General features: G+C 47.1%; 1 protein-coding gene across 1 annotated transcript in view; it reads right to left on the bottom strand.

The window, feature by feature from the left end:
• The window catches only part of PROS1 (protein S), a 469,412-nt gene that overhangs the window by 98,044 nt on the left and 346,745 nt on the right, over positions 1 to 24,623 (bottom strand). Inside the window, exon 12 of the mRNA XM_086934426.1 lies at positions 20,892 to 21,060. Within this exon, the coding sequence (XP_086790552.1) occupies positions 20,892 to 21,060 (169 nt within the window). The remainder of the gene's footprint in view (positions 1 to 20,891; positions 21,061 to 24,623) is intronic.

Here is a 24,623-nt window from a genome sequence, read left to right as displayed (position 1 = left end):
GCACTTTCACTCACTATGCCCAATACCGCACTCTCACCCACTGTGCGCCACACTGAACTATCACCCGCTGTGCCCCACACTGCACTCTCATCTGCTGTCCCCAGTACTGTACTCTTACCCTTACTGCTACTACTGGACGGCCACCTCCTGTGTGCCTTTGCTGCCAAGCCTTCGCAACCCATCCCCCGCCCCCCGGGCCGATGGAAGTGCGGGTTCTTTTCCGTCAATGGCTATAATGTAGCGAAGACTGACAACAAAGGTACTCTACACATACACTCCACAATGACACGTGGGTAGAACTAGTTACATCGCCTCCTCTCTTACTCATGCTTTACTCCCTCTCTCTCTGTTTACCTCCCCTCTGCCCTCCAGACTTCTCACATGGGGCGGAAACAGCCACTGAATCCCTCCCCTCCAGGACTCCATGACCGGCCTCGTGGTTGCCAAGGCAATATTTCTAAAAATATTGTCGTGCTACCGTAAGGCAGGTCATGGAGTCCTCGAGAGGCGGGATCCAGAGCAGACAAATCTGCTAAACAGGAGCTTTTTCCAATGGCAGGCCTCCGTTTCCAGAGGCCTGCCAATAACTTTGAGTGGCAATATTCCCAGTCCCGAACACAGTGGAAATTTCTCCTTGTCTTTAGGAAGAAGTCATCGAATTCACATATAAAAACCTTTCAGGCACAGAAAGCTGCTACATGTTGCTTAAAATGACAGTGCCGAGATACAAATACGGGTACAAATGTATCCAATAAAGCAGAAATCCAGGGATTAAAGTGACAGTACCAAAGTGCAAATATTCATTGTAGCAGCACAGCAATCTTGCAACAATAGTAAAAGCCTGCTTGATCAATATGCATTTTTTTTCAAACAGCTTCACATTGAATAAAGAGTCAGTGCCAATACAAATGTCCAAATATAGCTAAACTTTGAACTTGCAACAAGAAATACTGGCTAGGTATGTGTACGAATTTTCCAAGCACTGTCCAAGTAGTGTAGCCATACAGTAGTTAAAGAAATTTAAAAGTAAAAATAAGTCACAATTTACTGACGCAGTGTTTTAATCCTACAAACCATGCTGCTTGAAGAAAATTGGAGACAGGGAGCACAATCAATGGATTTGTGTCTGCTCTACAAACCCTCAGGGCCTCCCAATAATCCTAATGCCAAGCATAAAGGTTTAGTCCATTTTGTGCCACAGGTAATTATATATTGGGCAAAAAAGTAGTACGTGCTCAGCATTTTCTTGACTTAACACAGGGCATATATCATAACTAGAATTTGGGTTTGACCAGCGGCTCGTAAAGGATGCCAGGGGAAGTGATCCCAACCTTAATTGTGTATTCAATTTCCTGTCAAGAGATGGAAGAATCAAGTCTAAAAATTCCACAAAATAACTGTCAACCTGTATATCTAAGAAAGAGTCAATTATGCTCTCCTGGGATGAGGTGTGCCCTCTCCTATTCTGGATGTATTTGCAACATTTATTTTTTACTATTAGGTAAGTGCTGGGAGCAATAACAGTTGGGTTCTCCCAGAGCTCTCCCAGGGCTAGATTATTTAACAAGTCCTTTATATACTTCATTCAGGGGAACTTTAACACGTGGGGTCTGCTAGTCATAGCACATAATCCTGCTCTATAATGAGCTAGTACTTCAATACTAGACCACACTCTAATCTAGTACATGTGGGCTTACACCTTACATGGTAGCTTATCTCTTGTAGACCCAGATCTAGGCGTATGGTCAAAAGAAGAGTGCTCTGAGGAAGACTCAGTAAAGATCCGATAAAAGAGTTCTCTGTTGGTAAAATAGCATCGACTCCACAGTGTCCCCATAGTTCAGATCTATAGATTGCAGCGCTAACAGCCTGAGCTCCATAAACCTCTAAGCCCCTAAAGAACTTAACAATGGTTCTTGATCAATGCTTTAGGCAGAGCCTGCTTTTCTCAAGTGGCCTTTACAGACAGTCTAATGCCTAGGTAATCGAAGTCTTTGATTCTTTCTAAAATATTTGTATCCACAGCTATTACTCACCTGTGGGCTTTATTAAGATGAAAAGTCATAATTTTTGTTTTTGATGCATTTATTTCTAAGCCATTATTTTTGCCGAACTGACTAAGTCTCTCAATCAGAATACGAATATCACCTTTCTGTGTTTTTTAATGTATCATCAGCAAAACATAATGCAGTGATTTTCTGTCCTGCTAACATAGGGTAATCGTTCTCGGAGTTAATAAACAGTAAAAAATAATGTTGGAGCCAAGGCACAACCTTGTTGGGTCCCTCTTTTGATTTCTATTTTACCTGTAAAAATCTACATTTGGGCCACTACGCATCATCATTATCGGATATAGGCGGCTACTGATGGTTAACATGTCTGGTGGGATGCCCATATCATTGACGACCTGCCAAAGCCTGGCAATTAGGACCATAGCAAATGCTGCTTGCATATCTACAAAATCAACAAATAGGCTGCCCTTCCCCATATATATGGTTTTCCACCTAATCAGTTAAAATAAGAAAGCCAGGTCTTAGTTTTGTTATAAACTAAGACCAACAAACTTAGTTTTGTTCTAAAGTCTGCTTGGAGGTGGCTTATAATTGAGTTTTCAGACATCCAAGCAGGGAGCTTATCCAGGATCTGCTTGCAGAATATGTTTTGCAAGTTGTCTATTAGTCTAATAGGTCGATAGTTCCCAGGGTCATTATGAGATCCTTTTATATAAATGGGAAGTATCTCAGCACCTTTCCATGTTTCTAGGCTGGGGCCTCCCTGTAAGATTGCGTTGCGTAGGATGTTAATATATTGGGTCCACAAATTGAAGTCGGACCGAAATAGATCAGCTGGTATTCTATCTAAACCAGGGGCCTTTTCTCCTTTTTGGACCTTGAGGGCAACTGCAGTATCTGCTACGGAAAAAGAAAAGGGCATGTTTAATGCTAAAAGGTAGTCAGCCAGGGGGTTGTTCATTGGAAACAGAACAAGGCAGCTCCCCTATTTGCTGTGAGTCAAGAGCTCCAAAATAGGTAACCAACTCCCTAGCTAACACATTACACCTCTGGCTTGTTATGCCCCCTCCTGCCTCCATGGGTAATCAGATCCAGAACTGCTTAGAATCTTTTTCTTTGGATGCTTGCACCAATTTATCCATGGTGGAAGTATCCCAGAGATCCTTAGCCACCCTCATAGCTTAGTGTTGTCTGGCAACCTTTATTGATCTCTATCCCCAGTTCTACCACCATTTATAAGGCCTGACTTGTTTGCACATCAATTTGAGTCAACCATTCTTGAATTTTTTTATGTTTACCTAAACCAGTCTTGCGTGCGAAAAAAGCACACCTATATCTGTGAAAAGCGCATTATGCACACTAAGAATGTTACTTGGGAAACACGAATGTGCCTTGAAGGAGTCAAGAGTTGTACGAGTACTTGCCGAGATATGGTTTAGTACCCTCTCCTCATTTAATTCTAAGGACGTCCATTTGACTTTTCTCATATTGATTGATATATATCTAAATCATCAATTCCCTGCACAAAGTCCCTACACAAAGTCTTTACCTTTGGACCCTCCATTAAAAGAACTATCAGTTTATGGTCACTCTCACTTTTAGATACCACAAAGAAGTCTGCCAGCTCAGTGCACAACTCCAAATTATTATTTTTTAAATCTAAATGATTGCTATGATTTCCCTTTCTAAACGTTGCGCAGGTGTGCTGTCTGAGTTTGAACAGCCATTACATGTGTGAAGGCCGTAGGAAAGAGTAATACCAATTACTTGAAAGACAATTTTGGACAATTTCTTAAGTCGAATGGCATCAAGTGCTGGTATGCTTTTTTTTTTTTTTTTTTTAATTTATTTAGGTTTAAAGCATTTTTATTAAGACAAAAGAACACGGGGAAAGGGGATTGGAGGTTAGGGTCACATACAGTACAAAAAAGAAAGAAGCATAATATCAGGAGTGCGATCGTGGAACAGTTCTCTAAGCAAGAGGAGAAGCAGCAGCAAGCGAAAAATGAAATACAAGCATATCTCCACTCTGCGTATATCCAACACCCCAAGTCTGATCAAGGAAGACAATGAAATTGACACAAAAGAGCCCAGCCCACCCCCCCCCCTAGAAACCCCTCCCAAAAAAAAACAACTCCCCAACTCCCCCCAACACCCCCGTCCAATGGGCCACTATCAATATTACCTGCCCCCCAGCCGCGTCCCCCTCCCCCAGAAACCAGCCCCCCACTCTTCCTAGTCTGCCGGAATCACTGGCGGTGTCAGCCTCAGAAGCCTGAGATATCGCGGGCAAGTGAGCTCCCTAAATTCGGTAGTTAACAGCGCACGGAAGGGTTGCCACAGCTCATCAAATTGATCTATCTCCCCCGCCGCCGTAAGCGACAGTTTTTCCATTCCCAACACGTGCCAGAGTCTGTGTAGCCAACCCGTGATGGAGGGGATTGTGGTAGTGCGCCAGTGGATGAGGATATTCTGAACCGCAGACCCCAGCGCAATCGCAATTTGCCTGCCCCTGCGGGACTTCAGTGGGTACATTAGGCCATTAGGGAGGCCCAGCAATACATACGCCGGAAAGCGCGGCAGTTCAATTTCAAAGTGCTCATCCACCTCATCGAGAACTTCCTTCCAATAGGCGGCCAGCAAGGGACAATCCCAGAGAATATGTGAGAGGGTCCCCACCTGCCCGCAACCTCTCCAGCACCCCTTACCAATGTGCCTATTCATCTCATGCAGTCGCTCTGGGGTGTAGTACCAGTACGTGGACACCTTGGTAAATGTTTCGGTGAGGCCAGTATGGTACGCAGAGTGTCGTGCCCGGTGTGCAATCTGGTCCCACTCTTTGTGGCTAAGTGTCCTGCCCAGTTCCCTGAGCCATCGTTCCCTCCCCGGGTTATAATAGTGAAACGGAGGAGGCTGTAAGTGCTTATAAAGGTCAGTAATCAATTTGGCATCAGACGTACGGGTCACCAGCCACCGCTCATACGGTGTTATTTGACGGTCAGCGGCGTCTCGCACCTGAGGCTGGAGGGCCCAGTGTCGGACCTGCATGTAACGTAGTCTGTCCAACTCCGTCAGGCCGAACTCCTGCTGAAGCTGCTGAAAGGGAACCACTCCCTCCGGCCCATAGATCTGAAAGAGCGCTCAGCAGCCCGAAGTCCTCCAATGGGAGAAAGCGCCCGGCTCCATTCCCGGGGAGAAGTCAGGATTATCCACAATGGGCGTAAATGGTGAAGGGAACGAGGTGAGGTCCCGGACCTCGCAGACCGCGTCCCACACCCTCAAGGGAACCCTCGTAACAAAGGAAGCGTAAAGGTTGGGGGGGCGGTGAGCACGGCGTAAGAATGGAACCTCCTGGAGGGTGCGGCCCGCAACCGCTTGATCCTGAAAGAGCCAGTGCTTATCGGACTCCCACCTACTCCACTCCACAAGGTATCGTAGCTGTGCCTCTTGAAAGTATTTACGGAGGTCCGGAATGCCCAGGCCCCCCGCCTCCGGGGCAAGTGTGGAGAGAACCCTCTTCATTCGAGGCTTGCGACCCTGCCAGACAAAGCGAGAAATGTCAGCCTGCGTTTGTCTGATCCAGCCCACTGGAGGCTGGAGAGGTAAAGCTCGGAAAAGATATAGTATCTGGGGCAGTACTGTCATTTTGACCGCCGCCATCTTGCCTAGCCAGGATAGCAGGCCCTTACTCCAGCGGCCGAGCTCCTCCTTGATCTTTTTACTGAGAGAAGCGTAATTGGCCGTCACCATCGCTGGCAACGTGGGCGCCAGCAGAATCCCTAAGTATGGTACTAGGGACGATGACCACTGCATGGGGAAGAGTCGCTGAAGGTCCCACCTAGTGTCCGTAGCCAAGGACACATCTAAAGCCACCAACTTGCTCATGTTCATTTTGAAGCCGGCCACGCGCGAAAAGGCATCCAACTCGTGGATGCAGGCGGGTAGGGACCTCCTGGGGTCATCCAGGGTCAGCAGGACATCGTCCGCATAGAGGCTGACCCTATGGACATACTGTCCCATCTTGATCCCGATAGCATCCGGATTGTGGCGGATCCTTTGGGCAAATGGCTCCATGTAGAGAGCAAAGAGGAGCGGAGAGAGGGGGCACCCCTGCCTCGTGCCGCGCTCGATTGCAAAACTGCGGGAGCTGCACCCGTTGACTCGTACCGACGCTGAAGGATACTTATAGCAGTTGAAAACCATCGAGCGAAATTTATCACTGATTCCCAGTTTCCTGAGAACCAGCTCGAGATACGGCCAATGAACCCTATCGAAGGCTTTCTCAGCGTCCACCGCTAGCAACATCCGCTCACCCGGGATCCGCGAGGCCTTCTCCAAAATGTGCGTCACCCGCTTGGTGTTGTCGACAGTTTGCCTGCCGGGTACAAAACCAGCCTGGTCCGCCTCAACCAGACCGGGGAGGTGCAGGGCCAGCCTGGACGCTAGAATCCCCGTGTACAGCTTGAGGTCGACATTTAGGAGCGAGATGGGCCTATACGAGCCACATAAGGCCCGGTCCTTCCCGGGTTTCGGAATCACCGAGACCGTCGCCCTTAGGAGATCCGGCGGGATGGCTCCCGGGTCGGAGAAGGAGTTAAATAGCCGAGCTAGGACAGGGGCCACAACCGGGCAAAAGGTTTTATAAAACAGGGACGTGTAACCGTCCGGGTCCGGGGCCTTCCCGTGCTTAAGTCTAGCTATAGCGGAAATCACCTCCTCAACTTGAATATCACGCTCAAGATATTCCGCCTGAGCGGGGTCCAGCGCCGGAAGGGCCACCAACTCTAGATATTCCGCGGTTTCGCGCGGTGAGGAGGGCTCCCCAGCGTACAGCGCCTCATAGAAACTGCAGAAGGTTTCCGCCACCTCCGCATCCCCGGAAACGGCCACTCCGTCTGTACCCAAAAGTTCCTTCACGACGTTACGCTGCTGCGCAACTCGGAGCCTATGCGCCAGGAGCTTGCCGCATCTGTCCCCCCCTGTATAAAAGGCATGCTTCAAACGTAACGCAGCGTATTCCGCCCTGTCCAGGTCCAGCGCCGATAGGAGCTTCCTTGCCGCCTTCAGCTGCCTCCAAACCCTCGGGGCGCCCGTACGGCGGTGGACCTGCTCGAGCTCCCGAACCTGAGTAGTCAGCTCATCCCTCTTCCGTTGCCGCTCCCTATTTCCCGCCGAGGAGATGGAGATGAACTCCCCCCTAAGAACCGCCTTCAATGCAGCCCACTGTGTCGCTAGTGAAGTGTCCGAATTACTACTATGTGTCTGGTAGTCACGTATGACCTCAATATGTTTCACCACAGTTTTCTTGTGCACAAGGGTGTCCCTAAGGCGCCACACCCCCCGAGAGGGGGAGACCGCCGGCCACGCAAACGCACCAATAACCGGCGCATGATCAGAAAGAGTCAGGACCCCAACATCCGCCGCCGTAGCAGCGGCGCGCAGCGGCCCACTAACCAAAAGATAGTCCAACCGTGCGTAGGTTCGGTGCGCATGCGAAAAATAGGAGTAGTCCCTATCTGTAGGGTGCATTGAGCGCCAAAGGTCGTGTAAATCCATGTCCGCGATCCGGGCCTTCGCAGCCTGGGAAAGTTCTCCAGTCTGCGGAAACCGCTGTGCCGACCTATCCAATGTTGAATCAAAGACGATATTAAGGTCACCCCCTAGAATAACATGTCGATCTGGAGAGGCAGTGACATCCACCAGTACTGAATCCAAGAAGCGTTCCTGGTGGTCATTCGGGCTATAGACAGAACCAACTGTAAACGATTTGCCCCCCAGGCGGAGGCGGTATGCCAGAAGCCTCCCCTTCTGTTCCGCATATTTATACAGCACCTCCCCCCTGAAGGAGTTTGCTATGAGGATGGCCACTCCCGCTGTTTTGGTCGCCGCAGAGGAGAAAAACTGGGTGGGGAACTTAGCAGAGCGCAATCTATGGCAGTCACGGGACAATAAGTGGGTCTCCTGCAGGAGGCAGATGTCAGCCTGCGTCCCCTCAAGCAGAGACAAAATCGCCCTGCGCTTAACAGGATTATTCAGGCCCTTAACATTAAGGGTCGCCACCTTCAGGGACGACATGTCTCCCAGGGACCAGGAACGCTATGCTGCGGGTAGGGGACCAGAGGGAGGGGGGGGCGCGGGGCAGCAGCGCGGGACAGGCCAGAATAGGCCAAGCGTGAGCACGGGCAACATCGGACGGCACTTTCCCAACTCTAGAACAACACCCAACCCCACCCCGAACAAACCAGTGGCAACCAGGCAAATGCCAACTCGAACAACCCATTGTCTCAGTCAAGCCCCAAAACGGACAAGTCTGTAGTAAGTAGTGAAAGTAGACGTCCGGCCACTCACTCCCTCCCGCTCCCCCCCGACCCCCCCCAGCCCCAAACCTGGCATCGAAGAAGCTATGTCCATCTCCCCCCGGAGTGAATCTAGGCCGTCAAGGCCACGCCGTTGGAGTCGGCTGAGTCCCTGGCCGCTTCTCTCAGGGCACTGGCCATGTCCGCCCTGATGGTAGGTGAATCAGGACGCCCCGCGCTCGCCGCCGATCGTCTTCTCGCTGATCTCCGTCGGCCCCCTCTCTCCGAGCGCCTCCAGGTCGGCGTCGCTCCATCCTCCTCTGTAGCCGTGAGCCCCAGGACACCGCAGATGTCTTGCAAGGAGCGTAGCTGATGAAGCACCCCGTTCCAGCGAAAAATCAAGCGGAAGGGGTGCCCCCAGGAGTACGGTGTCTCATGTTCGCGCAGGAAGTCGGTAGCAATCCTGAAGGACCTGCGCTTCTGCAGCGTGATGGCGGACAAATCCTGGTAGAGTGCCACAGGCCTCTCTCGGAAAGTCAGTGGTTGTTTCCTACGGGCTTCAGACATGATGCGCTACTTCAGTGGGAAGTCAGGCAGGAAAGCTAAAATGTCCGGCGGGGGAGCCGATGACTGGCGCTGTCGGCCAACCCTGTGGGCTCGATCAATGCGGATAGGAAAGTCCGCGGCCTCTCCCAGGATCTCCTGGAACAAGTCCTGCAAATAGCCCACCAGGTCAGCCCCTTGGTCCGCAGACGGTACACCCCGTACTCGAATGTTATTCCTCCTTGACCTGTTCTCCAGGTCCTCGGAGTGGGCCTGGAGTTCAACACATTGCTCCCGGAGACGGAGAACGTCCTGTTGTAAATGGACAATCTCGTCGTCCAGGCGTTGGGCCGCCGTCTCCACCGTCTCAACCCGTTCACCGAGGCCCTCCACCTCTCTGCGGACCTCACGGACTTCACTGGCCACCTCCCGCTTCAGCGTCTGGAAGTCCTCCTTAAGTGAGCTGAACAGTTCTTCCGTGAAAGATCTCGTGACAGGGGGTTCTCCCCCGGGCGCGTCCGCCGAGGCCTGGGAGGACCCCGGCGACGGCTGTGCTCTGTCCCGCTGCTGCTGGGCCCTGCCAAGCATATCCGGCAGGGTGCGGTCCCCCTTCCTCGAACCACCTCTTCCAGACATCCTGGGCGCCCTCAACCGAAGAATGGGCACGGGCTCGACCACTCCGGGGAACGTCCAACAACAATCAGGGACCCGCTGTGAGGAGCTCCGTCGAAATCGGGGACCTGCGTCACAGACGACAAAATGGCGGGTCAGTCCAGGCCCAACAAGCCGTGGGCACCCAATTGATATATCAGCCGGGACCCGTACTGGGGGGACCCCGGCCAGTGCGCTCCGCCGAAGGGGGGTAGCTGTTCAGAGGCAGACGGTGCAGGAAACTGCCTCCAAGAGACTCCGGAGGAGGCCCACGACACTGTCCCCTCGGAGACAAAATGGCGGGCGGGTGGGTCCAAGAAGATCGCCCGAGCCCGGCGATGCCACCGGGGCCACTCCAGAAGCCAGGCAATCGGGAAAGTCCTACCACCGGGACCACCCGGTTATTTAGAAGAGTTGGTAAATCTGGCCCCGATCTCAAGTCGATCGTCCTCCAACCCCGGGACCGGGGTCCCCCCCATGGCGGCCACAGCTTCGAGTCCAAGCACCACGGCCCGCACTCGGGGGCACTCGGGGGCCCCCATGTAGTGGGCCACCCAGCCGATAGCTTCCCTTCGACCTCCGTCGAGCGCCGGGACAGTCTCCACACCAGGTCGCCAACTTTCAGCACTAGGCCCAGCCGAGGCGTGTGGACAGCACTCCGATCTGCTCCGCCTCCCGGGCGCTCCGTCGTCTCGAGATCCACAATCGGTCTTTTGAGGTGCTTCCACCGGAGCGATCAGGGCCAAAGTAGCATCAATGCGTGCACCAGGTTCTCCGCCACACTCCTCTCAGCCGCTGAGCTTCAGCGGGGGGAGAGAAGCTGAAGAAAAAGGGCTCGAGCCTAGCCGGGCCGGAGGAGCTGCGGGAAGAAGCGTCCGCTCACCCCGCCATCTTGGCCACGCCCCCCTTTTTAATTTATTTTAAAGGTTTTATATAGCGCTGGTTAGACCCGAAGGTATCAGAGCGCTTTACATGGGTATCAGACAATAAATTGCAGGTTACAGCTTTACAAAGGTTACACAGTAATTAGAGCATGGCAATTTTAGTTACAAGTAAGGTTGAGACAAACAAAAAAGGAACATATAGGTAGGGGAAAAAGCTGGCAAGGGGAGATATTCTGGGGAGTAGGGGGGTAAGAGCAGGGGAAGTAGACAGAGAGTGGAGGAGGGAAAGAGGAGGGGAGGGTTAGAGACATGGCATGGCAAGAGGAGGGGGAGGGTGACAGGGACACAAACCGGTAGACGAGTCAAAGCTGCGCCCAAAGTCCAGAAGCTGTGATCCAGGGGGAGTGGTATCATTTCCCCATCTCTGTTGCGAGAGGCTCCCTAAGCACAGTGGACTCGCTCAAAGTGGTCTCTGAGACTCCAAGGCCTATTTACTGGATCCTTCCCCAAAAAGGGGAGAGGGAGTGTTTTGCCAAGGGGTGCCATACCATACCTCAATTGTTAGTGGCTCCCTTGGTGCTGTGGAGTCTCTCAGCGGATATGCTAAGACGCCAGCGTATATAACTTGGATCTTTCCCCAAAAAGGGGAGAAGGAGTGCTTAGTCAAAGGGCACAAAAGCACAGGGCGCTAAGTGGTGAAAGCAGGCAAGGGGAAATATTCCGGGGAGTGAGGGGGTAGGAGCAGGGAAAGTAGACAAAGAGTGGAGGAGGGAAAGTGGAGGGGAGGATGCTCTTAGGAGCACCGAGAGAGCCTACTCTATTCAATCTTGGAACTGCTCTCATACTGTGAGAGCAGGGCAAGGGTTGGAGGTGTAGTTTCCTGGTCCACCACCACCTCGGTACAAGCCAGCCGCCACTGGCTGCGGGAGGCAAAATGGTTTTTTAAAGCACCTCGCAATTGCTAATTAGATGCGACTGTGGCTCCCTGCCAATTTGGCTGCGGTAGTGAGGGTTCGCTGGGTCTCCACAGGCTGTCTGGAGTCTCCCGCGCAGCAGGAGGCGCAGTGAATTTTTAAAGTGCCCGCCCAAAGCTAATTAGATGCAGCTGTGGCTCCCTGCCGCTTTGGTCGCTGGTAGTGCAAGTTCTCCGGGCCTCCACAGGCTCTCTGGTGTCTTCCCTATCGCTATTAGTCAACAGGTACTTTCTAAACATTTAGGTAGCAGCCCATAAACACATATAAAAACTATGTAAAAATGTTATTGGCATTAGATTCTCTGTCCACATTGGGTCATATTATTCATCACTGGGCCATAAGGACAAGCATCAGGCACATCTAGATACTTAGAATGAGATATGCCTACGGAAATGTTGAGCATATGCACAAAAGATCACCTTGAACAGGTAAGTGGGTGTACTCAATAAGCATAGAGGGGGCCAGTGTGTTGAGTACTCAACCGTCCTGGCTGTTGTAGAAATTACCTCTCATATATGGAGATCCATATACATATGATCTCCATTCCTAGCCAAGTGATCTGTCACGTAACCCTGATTGCAGGGATAGATCATCTTTTTTATGATTAATTGGAAGACAAATTTGGATGTATATGAATAGTGCCCGCCCGCACCACCTGCAGAGACCGAGCCAGGGGAGGGCTACACCTCCCAGACTCCCCGGTCTCCCAGCAGCACCAGCAACGAGCCCAGAGGCGCCTAAAGAAATGTTGCAGCCCCGGGGCCGCTAAAGCCCGCCTGCATAACCCGCAGAGACTGAGCCATGGGAGGACTACACCTCCCATGGCTCAGTCTCCTAGCAGCACCAGCAACGCACCCGGATGCGCCTAAAGACACATTGTGCCCCGCTGCGTGGGATGCGCCCAGGCCAAGGGCGGCTTGTCTGCGCCCGTCAGCATCAGGAAGAGGCAGGGCCGGATCCCCCCTCTAACATCTTCATTTAAGGTACTGCTTGCGGCCTTGGTGCCCTTTTCCTTTTTCAATTTATTTGCAGCCATAGATAAGGGGACAAATATGAAACTGCAGCGGTCTGTAGCATTACTCTTCTCAAGATATGTACCGTATGAGGCCCCGCTAGCCCTGAGAAATAGGCTATAACAACTCTCTAGTTTTTGTCTATTGTTTGCTTCTCTTACAGCGGCTAACTTGCGAGCTAACAGGATAGCTTACAAAGGCTGCTTCATGGGTAAAGGGAAGGCTGGGAAGGGTGCAAATGGCCCAGGAAAACAAAGAAGGCCAAAAGAAATGAGCTAAAAAAGGCAGGGGCAAATGTGTTGTAGATCGGATCGATGACCTCTTGGGGAATTGTGAAAGCTGCTGAAACCTGTAACTACTGAGCTCCATGTAGTGGAACCCACAAGAGAATATCCTATACTGTTCGGCACAGACACGATGTCAACCCCAAATTCCAATTATGTTTTTGAAATAAAAAAAATTGTCCCGGGGTGCACAATCAAAAATGGATGAAAGTAGAGATCGTGATTTAGGACCTAATTCCTTGATAAATGTACCATCTGGTGATGTTGTTTTAACATGTAAAAAACGGTTTCAACCTCTACTTGAATTAACTGATAATGTATCTTTACAAAATCCTAACACTGGCAGTCCATCTATTAGTTCAACAGTCATTTTTATCCCTCCAGCTACCAGTCCAACACCTACCCTGATCCCCGTAGCACTTCTGTTACTGACTGTATTCCACTGATATTGGGACTTAAAGTGGAGGTGGGTGACCTAAAAGCCACTGTTAGCCAGTTGATAACAACAGTTAGAGAACTTCAGTCACCTAAACATGTCAATCCAGGGGTAACTTGTGTGCAGGTCATTGGGCAGATGTTAGTACCACCACCATCATTATCCTTATTCCTGGCTAGTATACCTGCGGTTCACAACCACCAACCTCCCTCCCAATACTGCGTTTCCGGGTCATAAACCTTGTGAGAGTGGTCTTAGTCCCCTGACAGTAGTTGGGTGTTTGCCTAAACCCATTTCCGTAGAACAAGGTTGAGCTGGGCCATTGCTCCATTCTTCTTATGATGTGGGCCCATGGAGACCTGTTGGGTGTGCAGGGGGTGGAGCAGAGGGTCTAGTTTAAACTTAAATAGAATCTACAGGCACATGACTATGTTCTGAACAGAATTTATATGGCAAATTGTCGGAAAGCAAACACCTCTTATGGGAAGTATGAGTTGGAAGACTCACTTATTAACAAGGTAACACATTGGATCAGGCACATCAGGGGATGTCGCTCTGTGATTCGAGATGATGTCCTTGGTGCATGGAGATGCCTTGCATCAAACCTTGCATTTTTCAGGAGACCTGGGCTACCAAGAGTGTATGTATTAGCGGTTACATCACATATAGCATTGAGGTGCTAGCCCCAAGGAACACAGGGAGGGCAAGCTGTGGTCTAGCACTTTTTGTATATAACTCTATTGATTGCACTCAGAAACAGATGCAAATCAACTCACTGGACCTAATGTGGATTCAGGCTACTTTTCCGACGAGGCTAGTAGTATCCATCTTGAATATTTAAGTTAGGACTGTCTCTTCAGGGAACGACTTACCAATTTTAAACATGGTAGATGAACTGGTGGGTACCAACCAGCCACAGATTAGGGTGCTGGTGGCTGGGGATTTTAATACTACGTTTGAGCCTTCAACGTTATTAGATTCCCTAACTGAGGACGAGGATGAACTGTGGGGACTCCCTAATTTAACAAATGAATCAGGAGGCTCAGGTAGTACAAAGGTAACCTTCCAGCTCATTTCGCTACTAGTGGGGAGGAGTCTAAGGGCATGTAATGGCAGGACTTGCTTGTATCTGGAAAAACAGATTACGTTCAAGAGATGCCATAGCTCAAGCGTCATTGACTATATTTTAGTGGATGTTAGATTATGGCCCTTGGTGAATGACTTGATGATTACAACCAGGACTGACAGGGACCACAATCCTCTTCTTTCCATGGCTGGAACGTCCCTCACATGGGGTGTGTCTCGTAGCCGCACAATGCAACAAGCACCCTTAATTTCTAATAATTTCAGAAGTGTTTCGTGACCCAGAAGGATAGCAGATGCCAAGCAAAAATGTATGATCTGTTTATACAACATCTCTCTAGCCTTGACTCAGCCAGCTATCGCCCAATCACGTAATAAGTATAAAACAGCACTAAAAAAGCAAACCGTGACTGGGCTGATAAGAACTGGCAGGATTTGTTGACCGCTGCAAGGTGCAACGATAATCGAACATTCTGGCACAATGTTTCACGTGCGAGTCTAAAAGGGGTTAATACATCGGATTACTTTATCCAACGAGAGAAATGGGTTGATCACTTCACCTTACTATATGATAAAAGGGAAGCTAGTCCCCATGTGGGTCGTAGTGATAACCAGCTCAAATGTGTACCCAATGATATAAGGAGGGAAGTTGACAGTGAAGGACCCCTTTTTAGCCTGGATGACACTCTTAGAGCTATAAAGAGGCTGAAATCAGTGAAAGCCCTTGGGCCTGACAGGATACCTGGTGATCTGTATAAGTCTGAATCGCTTGTCTGGGCCCCTTACCTACATTTTTTGTCCAATACAGTAGCCAAAGGGGGGAAATTACCTGAGACCTGGAGCGAGCTGAAATAATAACTATATATAAAAAAAGCAACGCCTCCACTCCATCTAATTATAGGCCAATTAGCCTATTAGACAACATGCAAAAAATCTTTGCAAGGAGGTTTTGGATAAATTATCTACCTGGATGGACGACAATGAGATCTTGTCACCCTACCAAGCAGGCTTTTGCACCAAAACTAGTACATGTGATCAGGTGTTTAGGCTTATCTTACTTATCTGGTAATAAGTGCAATTAAAAAAGCAAAAACTGTACATAGCTTTCATTGACCTCCATGCTGCCTTTGACCTCGTACCACAGGACATGCTTAGGTTGGTTTCAAAAGGAAGGGGAGCCCCAAAACAACGGGTAAATCTGCTTGTAAGGCTGCATGAGAACAACTAGGCACAGTTTGGATGTGGTAATTCTGGCAAATTAACTAAAGATCCCTTTTCGGCGAGGGGTACACCAAGGCTGTGTCCTTGCACCCACATTGATCTCCCTCTATGTAAATGGGATGGTCAATGAACTGCATGATTGTGAAAACGATTCTCCAATGTTAAATGGAGGAAAAGTACTTATTCTGTTGTTCGCTGGTGACTCTTTACTTCTATCCAGGACCCCAATGAGACTCCAGAGCTAATCAATACATTTCTGTGTTTCTGTGAGTCCAGGGGCCTGGAATTAAATGCTGAGAAGACAAAATACATGGTATTTGGCAAGATCAAAGGTAAATGTAGACCAGTAAAAATAATGGGGAAACCACTTGAAAGGGTATTTAAATTTGATTATTTGGGAATAAGGTGAAAAGAAACTCTGAGCTGGGATCCCCATATAGACAAAAGCCAACTAACTCTATGCTAGAAGTCCAACTCCTTATTGCGTTATCACAAGCAGTCTTGGTCTCAGTCAATTACTCCTGCTCTGGAAATTTAAATGAGAATGAAAGCCCAAAATGCTGCATTATATGGTGCAGAGTTATGGGGTCATGGTGACTTGCACAAGCTAGTGGTGAGCGAAAATACATTTGCTAGGTCCCCGATACCTGTCCCAGGTAGCACTCCATTGACTCCACTTTTCTTTGACCTAGGGCTGAAGAGAATTGGTGAAGTGGCTTCAATTAAACCACTGATCTACTGGCTACGCATTTGGTCCACTCAGGAGATATGTCAATGCTGTGAATCTTTGAAAAAAGTCTTAAATTTGAGTGGTGCCAAACGGATCCCTTGGTTTCATTATGTAAAATTCTGGTATAGTTCACTGTGGTTGACTCGTTTGTGGGAATGTCCGGAATGTATTAATAAGAATGATTCTGCCTCTGTGAAAGCGAAGTACTGGGCATTCGTACAAGAACGGTATGTGTCTAATAGATCAGTGAGGCATCTGACCACTGAATTCCTAAATATTAAACCCTTTCCTGAGTTTGAGTCTATTTATGACCAGATCTCACTCCTATAGTGAAAAGTCTCTATGTGAGATTCAGATGTGGCGGCTTACCCTTAAGATCATTTAATGCATGCCCAGCTTGTGGTTACACATTGGAGACAGAAGAACACATCCTTTTTTTCTGTAATGAATATCATTCTTATTGCAAAGATTGGATTCACCCGATTTGTTTTAGACTGGGAATCAGACAGTATAGGGTGGCTCTAAGGATATTAAAATCTGACACCACACTACTCATTGCATTTGCCGTAAGCAGATTTCTGTTGAGTGTATGGTTCAGGGTCCAGAAGTTCTTGTCCCAGGTTGTTCGTGAGGTTCCAGTCTTAACTGAATTGTAGGTGTAGTCAGGATTTAAATAATTGTCAACCTAGAAACTCCTAAAGAGGAACACTGTTGCCCTGAGATACACAGCACTTTATGATTATGAGTTGCAGTTGTTTGAAGATATATTGATTAATATTATAATAATACCTGATAGCATGGATTGATGATTATTGAGGCACTTGGTACTTATAGACTTGATAAGGTAATATTGACATATTTTAAGTATGGATGTTTTATATTGTTTATATGATTGCATAAAATTGGAATATTTGTGACGTCGCTGAATAGCAGATCTAAGCTGTATATTGACCTGAAGCAATCAAACAATTTTGTACTAGTCAATGTTTTTTTATGTATTCTGTTTGAGTAGGTTTGAAATATGAAAATGAAAATCGCCCTGTGCAAACTGGTCGATACGCGGATACTGTTTAAGACAATTAATTGTACTACTGTATATATTAATGGCGTTTTAATATGAATATCAAAAAAACTTTTAAAATATGTTTTAATGTATAATGCCGAATAAAGTTCATTTAAAATTGAAATGTGTGTTTTTTACCAGTTACACCAATTAGCACTTATAATTCTGTGGTATGTTTTTGTATACATTTTGTCAACCACACACAGAAGACATGGTCAAAATACAGCATAAAATGAATCTTGCCGAAATGGGGATGTTTCTTGGTCTAGATTCCCAGTCTCCTTTTGGGCACAACGGTTCGTGCAGAATAATACAGAGAGACTCCTAATAGAAATAACGCACAATGGCGATGTGGGGGGTGGGCTGGGTGTCAAGCAAAGAAACTCTCCATACACGTATTTTGTTTGATATTTCATTACAATGTTTATATAGACATTTGAAAAACGTATTCCAGTATACATACAAAATATTTATACACATAAATAAACAAGTGTAGTTTGTGTCCCAGTGAAATAAACCATAGAACCTACGCTACTATACTAACATTATTGTGGTGTGTGCAAGAAACGGTTTCTATTTTACATTTGTATTATAAAAGAGAAGGCGACCATGTAGTATATATACAATTTGGTCAACAACAATTTGAACCATAGGAAACTGTAGTTTTTTAAGGTATGCCTCTTTGTACTGTCGACAACGTTTCGACCCTTTATGGATGTAGGGTCTCCTCAGGACTGAATGTGTAGGGACACCTGAAGAGGGCCTGCAATGTAATTGAGGGAATGTTGGCACCGTGATAATTAAGTGAAGAGAAAAGAACTCACAAAGGTCCCAGCCGCGAGCCTGAGTGAGGGTGAAGACTGCAGGCACGTGTATTGATGCGGCCGGCCAACGGGCTCAGTGATAACAATGGATTGATGGGACAGGAAATGCGGGGGATGCTGACGCACAATGGCGCTGCGATGATGACGGTCATCGTATCACAGGAGTAGACGTATATGGGAGACACACAACGTAATGTGCACGGACTGCCATCTCGCTTAATTAAGCAGCGGCAGCTACTTGCTACAAATACTGCATCCAATGATGACGATCGGACCACAACTCTTACGCGCTTACAACGCCATCGTGCGTCAGCAGTCCCCCGCATCTCCTGCCCCATCAAACCATTGTTATCACTGCAACAAATTGTATATACACTACATGGTCGCCTTCTTTTTGATAATACAAATGTAAAATGGAAACCGTTTCTTGCACACATCACAATATTGTTAGACTAGTAGCGTAGGTTCTATGGTTTATTTCACTGGGGCATAAACTATACTTGTTTATTTAGGTGTATAACTATTCTGTATGTATACTGGAATAAGTTTTTTAAATGTCTATATAAACATTGTAATGAAATATCAAACAAAATACGTGTCTGGAGAGTTTCTTTACTTGACACCCAGCCCACACCCCCACATCGCCATTGTGCGTTATTTCTCTTAGGAGTCTCTTTGTATTATTCCGCAGGAGCCCGTTGTTTTCCTTCTTAAATCCTTACACCCAGGCTCCAAGTGAGTAGGGGTCCCTTGTTCCCCTTTTCAGTCTTTTTGGGGACAGGCATGTGGGTGACAAGAAACCTTATTTATTCTTATAAGTGGCAAAAACAGTATATAGAACACTAACTTGTTGCATTATATTAACACCATTAAATTATCAGTTGTAAATAATGCCTGTCAACAGACCGACAGGATATTGCACATAATTAGTCAAAAGTGATTGCTTAAATGTTATGAGGGTTACATTAATAGTAACACGAGTAATAAAATTGGATTTAAACTACATTAGGAACAAAAGTCAAATTATCTAATTATTTTGACTGCCAGAGCCTACAGATTGAGCTCGAAATTTAGAGCTCCCAATCTATAGACTTTATGACTTCTGCATCCTGTAGTGCTACTGACTGTGGAACAAGGCAATAATGCTGGTTATTGGACCTCACCTGACTCAAGATTACAAGCTGGAGCCAACGTGGACTAAGGAAGATAAGTGACGATAACTGCATTCACTGACACCACTTGCTTGCATGATAAACAGCTTAAACGCTTTCCATCGAGCCACAGGATTAGGACTTTGCCTCTAATAAAAAGGCACTCCGAGGAAGGAAAAGGAGCAAAGAAAAAACTATAGCGATGGAAGCACATCACATATCTCAAAAGCCCCCTACTCCCCCAACACCAACTACATGATGTAAATATCTGTATATACGAAAATGTCTCGGTCTCTTTCTTTTGTATCACATGGTTTGCCTGTTGCTAAGCCACTTTTACAATCACATCTTTTCTAAGCTATCTAAGCAACATAAATCCTGGATTTATATCAAACAATGTGAGAAAGAGTATTGGGCGGCGATCAGTGCTGTGTCCCCATTTCACTTTCGCTGCAGTTTAAATACAAAAATAACTTCATGGCCATTTTGCCACGTTGGCAATTCCCATGTATGCTACATAATAATGGTCTGCTTTTATTGCAGGGAAGGCTATCTTCACTAAACACAACCTCTGTGGCTCCCTTCTAGTCACTACTCCTTGTATTGGGAAGCTGGTTTGAACATTTTTGAAAGTGCTGATTTTGGGTTCCAATCTGACCCTGTCTATATTTGATTAAATCCTATTTACATGTTTTTGTCTTCCTCTTTACTTGACTGCTCATGAAACATGCAATTAAGTTATGAAAGACTGATTTCATTTAGGACATTCTGTTAATCTCCACAACGGCCCCCACAACGCTAAAGGATGCCTGGCCTCCACCTTGGGGGTGCCCAGGAGTGGACGCCTCACAGGGAAAGCCAGGATGGGTTCCACAGCGGTATTCGTACAAGCGCCTTGAGACCCTTGCGGGTGAGTAGTGCGCTATACAAGTATCAATTTATTTTACATCCTATCTTGCAATCATTTTGCTAGTTTTAAAATGTATTAGCTTTTGGAAAAGGTGTTTCTCTGTATGGGAATGCCGCTTCTTCAGGACACCAATATATTACCACTAGTTTGGTACAAAAGAGGCTTCAAACTCTCACTTATAATAGCCTTCAAAACGTTGGACCAAGAGATGACTACATAGAGATATTTGGTGGAATCGTGAATGCCGGAAGGCTGTTCTTCTGATTTTCCTTTGAACTATGGAGAGAAGTATTGTGAAGAGATCTTCCTGTTCTCTCTCAGATTCAAGAGAAAGGGAATGGTAACAGAGTCCTGATTGGAGCTGGAGTTTGAAGGAGTGGCGCATGGGGTCTAGAGGTGTGTCCCACCATTTATAGTCACATAAAAGAAAGCCAGTGGTTTAAAAACATGTTTAAGCTTAGTTGACATGAAGTGTTTTTGCACTCTTTACTTTAAAAAGAGTGTCTATATTGGACAAATTAAGAAATCACCCAATTTAGTGGTCCAGTTTCTTCAATGGCATTCCAGTACGGTGATTCAAGTAAGCTGAAGACCATCAGCATGATGCATTCGAAGTCAATTCTCTCAAATGTTCAAAAAGACATTGTGTTCAAACATTTCTTTTTCTTCTTAATTCTCTCGCCAACATCCTTTGTGTTTTTTTTGTGCTTAAGCTACTTATTGGGTCAAACAAAATGATAATAATGAAGCTATCAGCACTAGCTTTGTATACTAAAATCTAAATTGTACGCGTTTCTGACTCATTACATCGCTTACTGTAGTTGAAATTAAACTGTCCAACTCCAGTCCCGGGGTAATAGGACCCTCTCTCGACAGTGACCAGGCAGTGCTTGCTCTGTTTCTCTTGAATTACTTCCTTCACACCAGATGCCCCCTGGTTCATCAAGTTCCATCCACGAATGCATCCGTCCAAGCGAGGATTAATCTAGAACAAAAAGAGAAAAGGCATCATACACATACCACTGAAAATTGCTAAATGTTTACCTCTACATTTGTGGACTGAGGATTCGGTGGCCATCATGCCAAATCTTTAAACCCACTTTTATAAGTTGTGATTAACTGGAGAAGTGTAATCTTGATCCCATCTGAGCTACCGTAGGAGTGCATCATAATCACATGAGTAGTCAGCACTCTAAAATATTGTGTGATTATTGTTACTAAGGATAGGGTAGTATTGCATGTTTAAATGACTCCACGTGAAGAATTTGTGTATAGAACGTGATTAATAAAGGTCAATGTAACTTTTATATATCAATGTGACGGGAGAAGTTAACAAAATGTTTCCCATTGCAAGGTTAATCAATTTGAATGTATATGTGTAAATGAACGTTTAAAACACGTATTCATATGACAAGAATTATTTCCATGCAGGTGCATTGGGAATTACATTTTCGTAATCCTTTAAAACTTATACGTGTCACAAGAAGCTGCATTTACTGTGTGTGTAGAATTGTGCACATATTCTGTAACCCTGTGCACTGTTAAAGTGGACGAGAGTGGGCCTCCAGACACCAGTTCAGTTCATGCTCACGTTTCAAATCTAACATATAATTCGCATTTCACCTTCAATGCAGAATGCATTTGCTTGTATTTTGTTTCACTGCAGGTATGGACAAGGCCTCATTAGTTAGCATAGAAGGGTTTTGTTTTCATTAGGTAGCAAAGTATTAGAAGATGAAGTTAGCAAGGAGAAGCGTTGTAACGAGCAAGGAGGCGAGTTTTCATGGAGGAGGAGAGGAATGACCAAGAACAAATGAAGTTGCAATTTATTGATGTGGGAAAGGTGATGCAAGTATCAAGTTGTGCCGGAGCCATGGAAATTCATTTGCAAGGATGACATGGGATTATCTACTCTGAATTCAATTGATATTTTATGTAGAAACACAGTGGCGGTGCGTCCATTAGGGGCGTTGGGGCGTTGCCCCACTTAGCCATGGACAACACGCTGCAATTAGGAAGTAAAATAGCTTAAAAAATAAATTATCCTGAGCGCACTTGCAGTTTGCGGCAGAGAGAGCCAGCTGTACTGGGACAAGCGTCACAAGCCCGACAGCATCGGAATCGCGGAAGGTGTGGGGGCGGGGCTTCGGCAATGAGTGACAGTGAGTGTGGCCATCTGAGCAGAAATAGGTAGCGCTGCGCGCAGCAGGCACTTGTGTGTGCGCATTTCGAACTAGTCATTTTCACGACTGGCCCACGCATGCGCACACCCAGTAGTACCTTTCCTCCTCCTTCTCCCTACAGCACTTAAACAGGCAGGGACCCGGGTCCCCCGGGTCTCACAATGGGCAGTATTAAGCCTGCACTTTAGCCAATCCTGGCGCAGTGGTGCTGGTAGCGCTGCACCAGGATTGGCTGAGACACCGCGGAGACTTCAGCACTGGTGTCGCGCTTGGGTGGTGGATGTTTTCTAAGTGTGGCCAATCACATGTGGCTTATGTTAAGCCATTGAGTGGTGATTGGCCATTTCCCCATGCTGTATGTGCACGTCACCGCGCCTGACGTGCCCTTACATCAACAGTCAGAGAGAGTCACGAGGAGAGTGTGTAGTAGACCCTCGTGACTCGTGCGTGCCTGCAGCAGTCAGTGAGTGTCTCTTCATCGTGTCTGCAGTCAGTCGAGTGAGTCACACAATTCCACATAAAACGTAAGTTGTTTGTGTACAACAATCACTATTATTCACTACAGAAGTGCGTCGGTGTGCGTGGGGTCTTTCTCTACATATGCGTGTGATTGCAATGCATGACCTGAGCACTAGTACAGTAGCACATTTCCTTGCGGTCAGAACTTGCACTAATGCAAATGCACTTTTTCTTAAACGTGCGGCTGCTGCGGGGAGTACTTGTGCAAGGGAACATATGCTTCGTTATAATTAAAACGGTCTTTCTTGTGGTTTGTACTTAGAGCGGGCCTCACTGGTGCAGAGGCACCGCACGGCACATTTCTGGTTTGGCGTGGCACTGGAAGAACTAGCACAGAAGTCCACACCATCCATTGTGTTTAGAATCTGATTCTAGGAGCACAGGGCGGGTGCGCACTTTCATGTGCGCAAATAACAGCTGGGTAAACTTACACAGATGCTCAAATCCCTGCGGTCAGGACTGGCACTTAAAGAACGAGTCCAGGACCACAAGCATGGTGTCATGTGCACTAGTGCCCACTCTCTTCCATGTGCTTGTACCTACCGCAGGAAGATCGGGGGCGGGGTACCCTTTCATTCACCTATGTGTATGTTGGTGAGATGGTGACTGCTTGAACCCATGTGCGTGTGCCATGATCGTAGAGGGTATTTAATTATATGCAAACCGTGCTTGCCGTAGGCCTCTGAAGTGGTATCAGTGCTAGGATCATAGGTGTCAAGAGCATGCTTATGAACCTTGAGCAGGCACAGACAAAGGCAACAGTGACCCTGGAAGGAAAGCAGCCTCGAAAAACAAGTGCTTATTTTACAATGCAGTTCTGCATGAGTTTGTTTGAATGTTCGCCTTAAGTGCAGGTGGAGGAGGAAACTAACTGTGTATATTTATCATGGCTTAGCACGCTCCCAGATCCAGTAGGTCTTTGTATGTGTGCGACAGCATGCGCCTATGCGGTGCTCTCTGACACCAATCGTAGCTGCGCTTTACTGTTTAATTGGTGACATGGGGTCTCATTTTTTGCTTGCTTCCACTGGGACCCATGGCACCCTTGGTACGCCGGGATTTACCCACCCCTGCCTCGCTTTCATTCGCAAAAAAGAGGCCTTGCATTCTTTCATTGTCAGCCTTAATTTTGTGCTGTCGGGCAGCTGGTATAGTTATTAGGAGAGTTAACTAGTAGCTTTTCATAAGTGCCTTCGTTGCATTTATAGCAAACAGGTGGCATTTTATTGTCTTTGCGCTGTGCTTCAAAAACAGCTCCCAACATTAGGAGGGCCAGATCAGCTCAGCCTTCCATTTTCCCTGCCTCACGAATGTGTTTTAACAGTACACTCTCGTAGAAGGCTGTCAAGGCAGGGGCCGGTTTCATGCAGAGCCGGAAAGAAAGCCACATGGCCCCCTGATTCTTCAGGTCCGGAAAAATGTTCAAACGCCTCATCTAAAATAACAAAGAAAACCGTAAAATATTTTAAAGGGCCCACGGGCCATGTTTAGTAGTGGTCTCAGAAATGTCTTATTAATCCTGAAATTGTTGCAGTTCTCTCTGATCGTCTCAGAGTGCCCTGAAGCTGCTGCAAGTAAATGTGTTGACACTATAAGAGTGATTTGGATTGATATTTATTGACATCTTTTTTGTTTAAAAAAAGGATTAGAAATAGGAAAAGCACAGTTTTTATTTGTACTTTTTCTTTTCCTTCGTGACTTTTGTACCCTCGATCCCAGAAGCTCTAATTGTTCTAATCCAGCTCTTTTTAATCGTGTTTTTTATGTGACATGGTCTCTTCTTCTGCAGTTCACATGTCCACAGACCCAAACCCCTGGCAAGTTTAGCCTACAGATTCCCTGCTCC

Source organism: Lissotriton vulgaris, chromosome 8 (genome assembly GCF_964263255.1).
Source record: "Lissotriton vulgaris chromosome 8, aLisVul1.2, whole genome shotgun sequence".
NCBI classification, from domain to species: Eukaryota; Metazoa; Chordata; class Amphibia; order Caudata; family Salamandridae; genus Lissotriton; species Lissotriton vulgaris.
The sequence above is the reverse complement of the archived record's forward strand: the minus strand, read 5'-3'. Positions and strand labels throughout refer to the sequence as shown.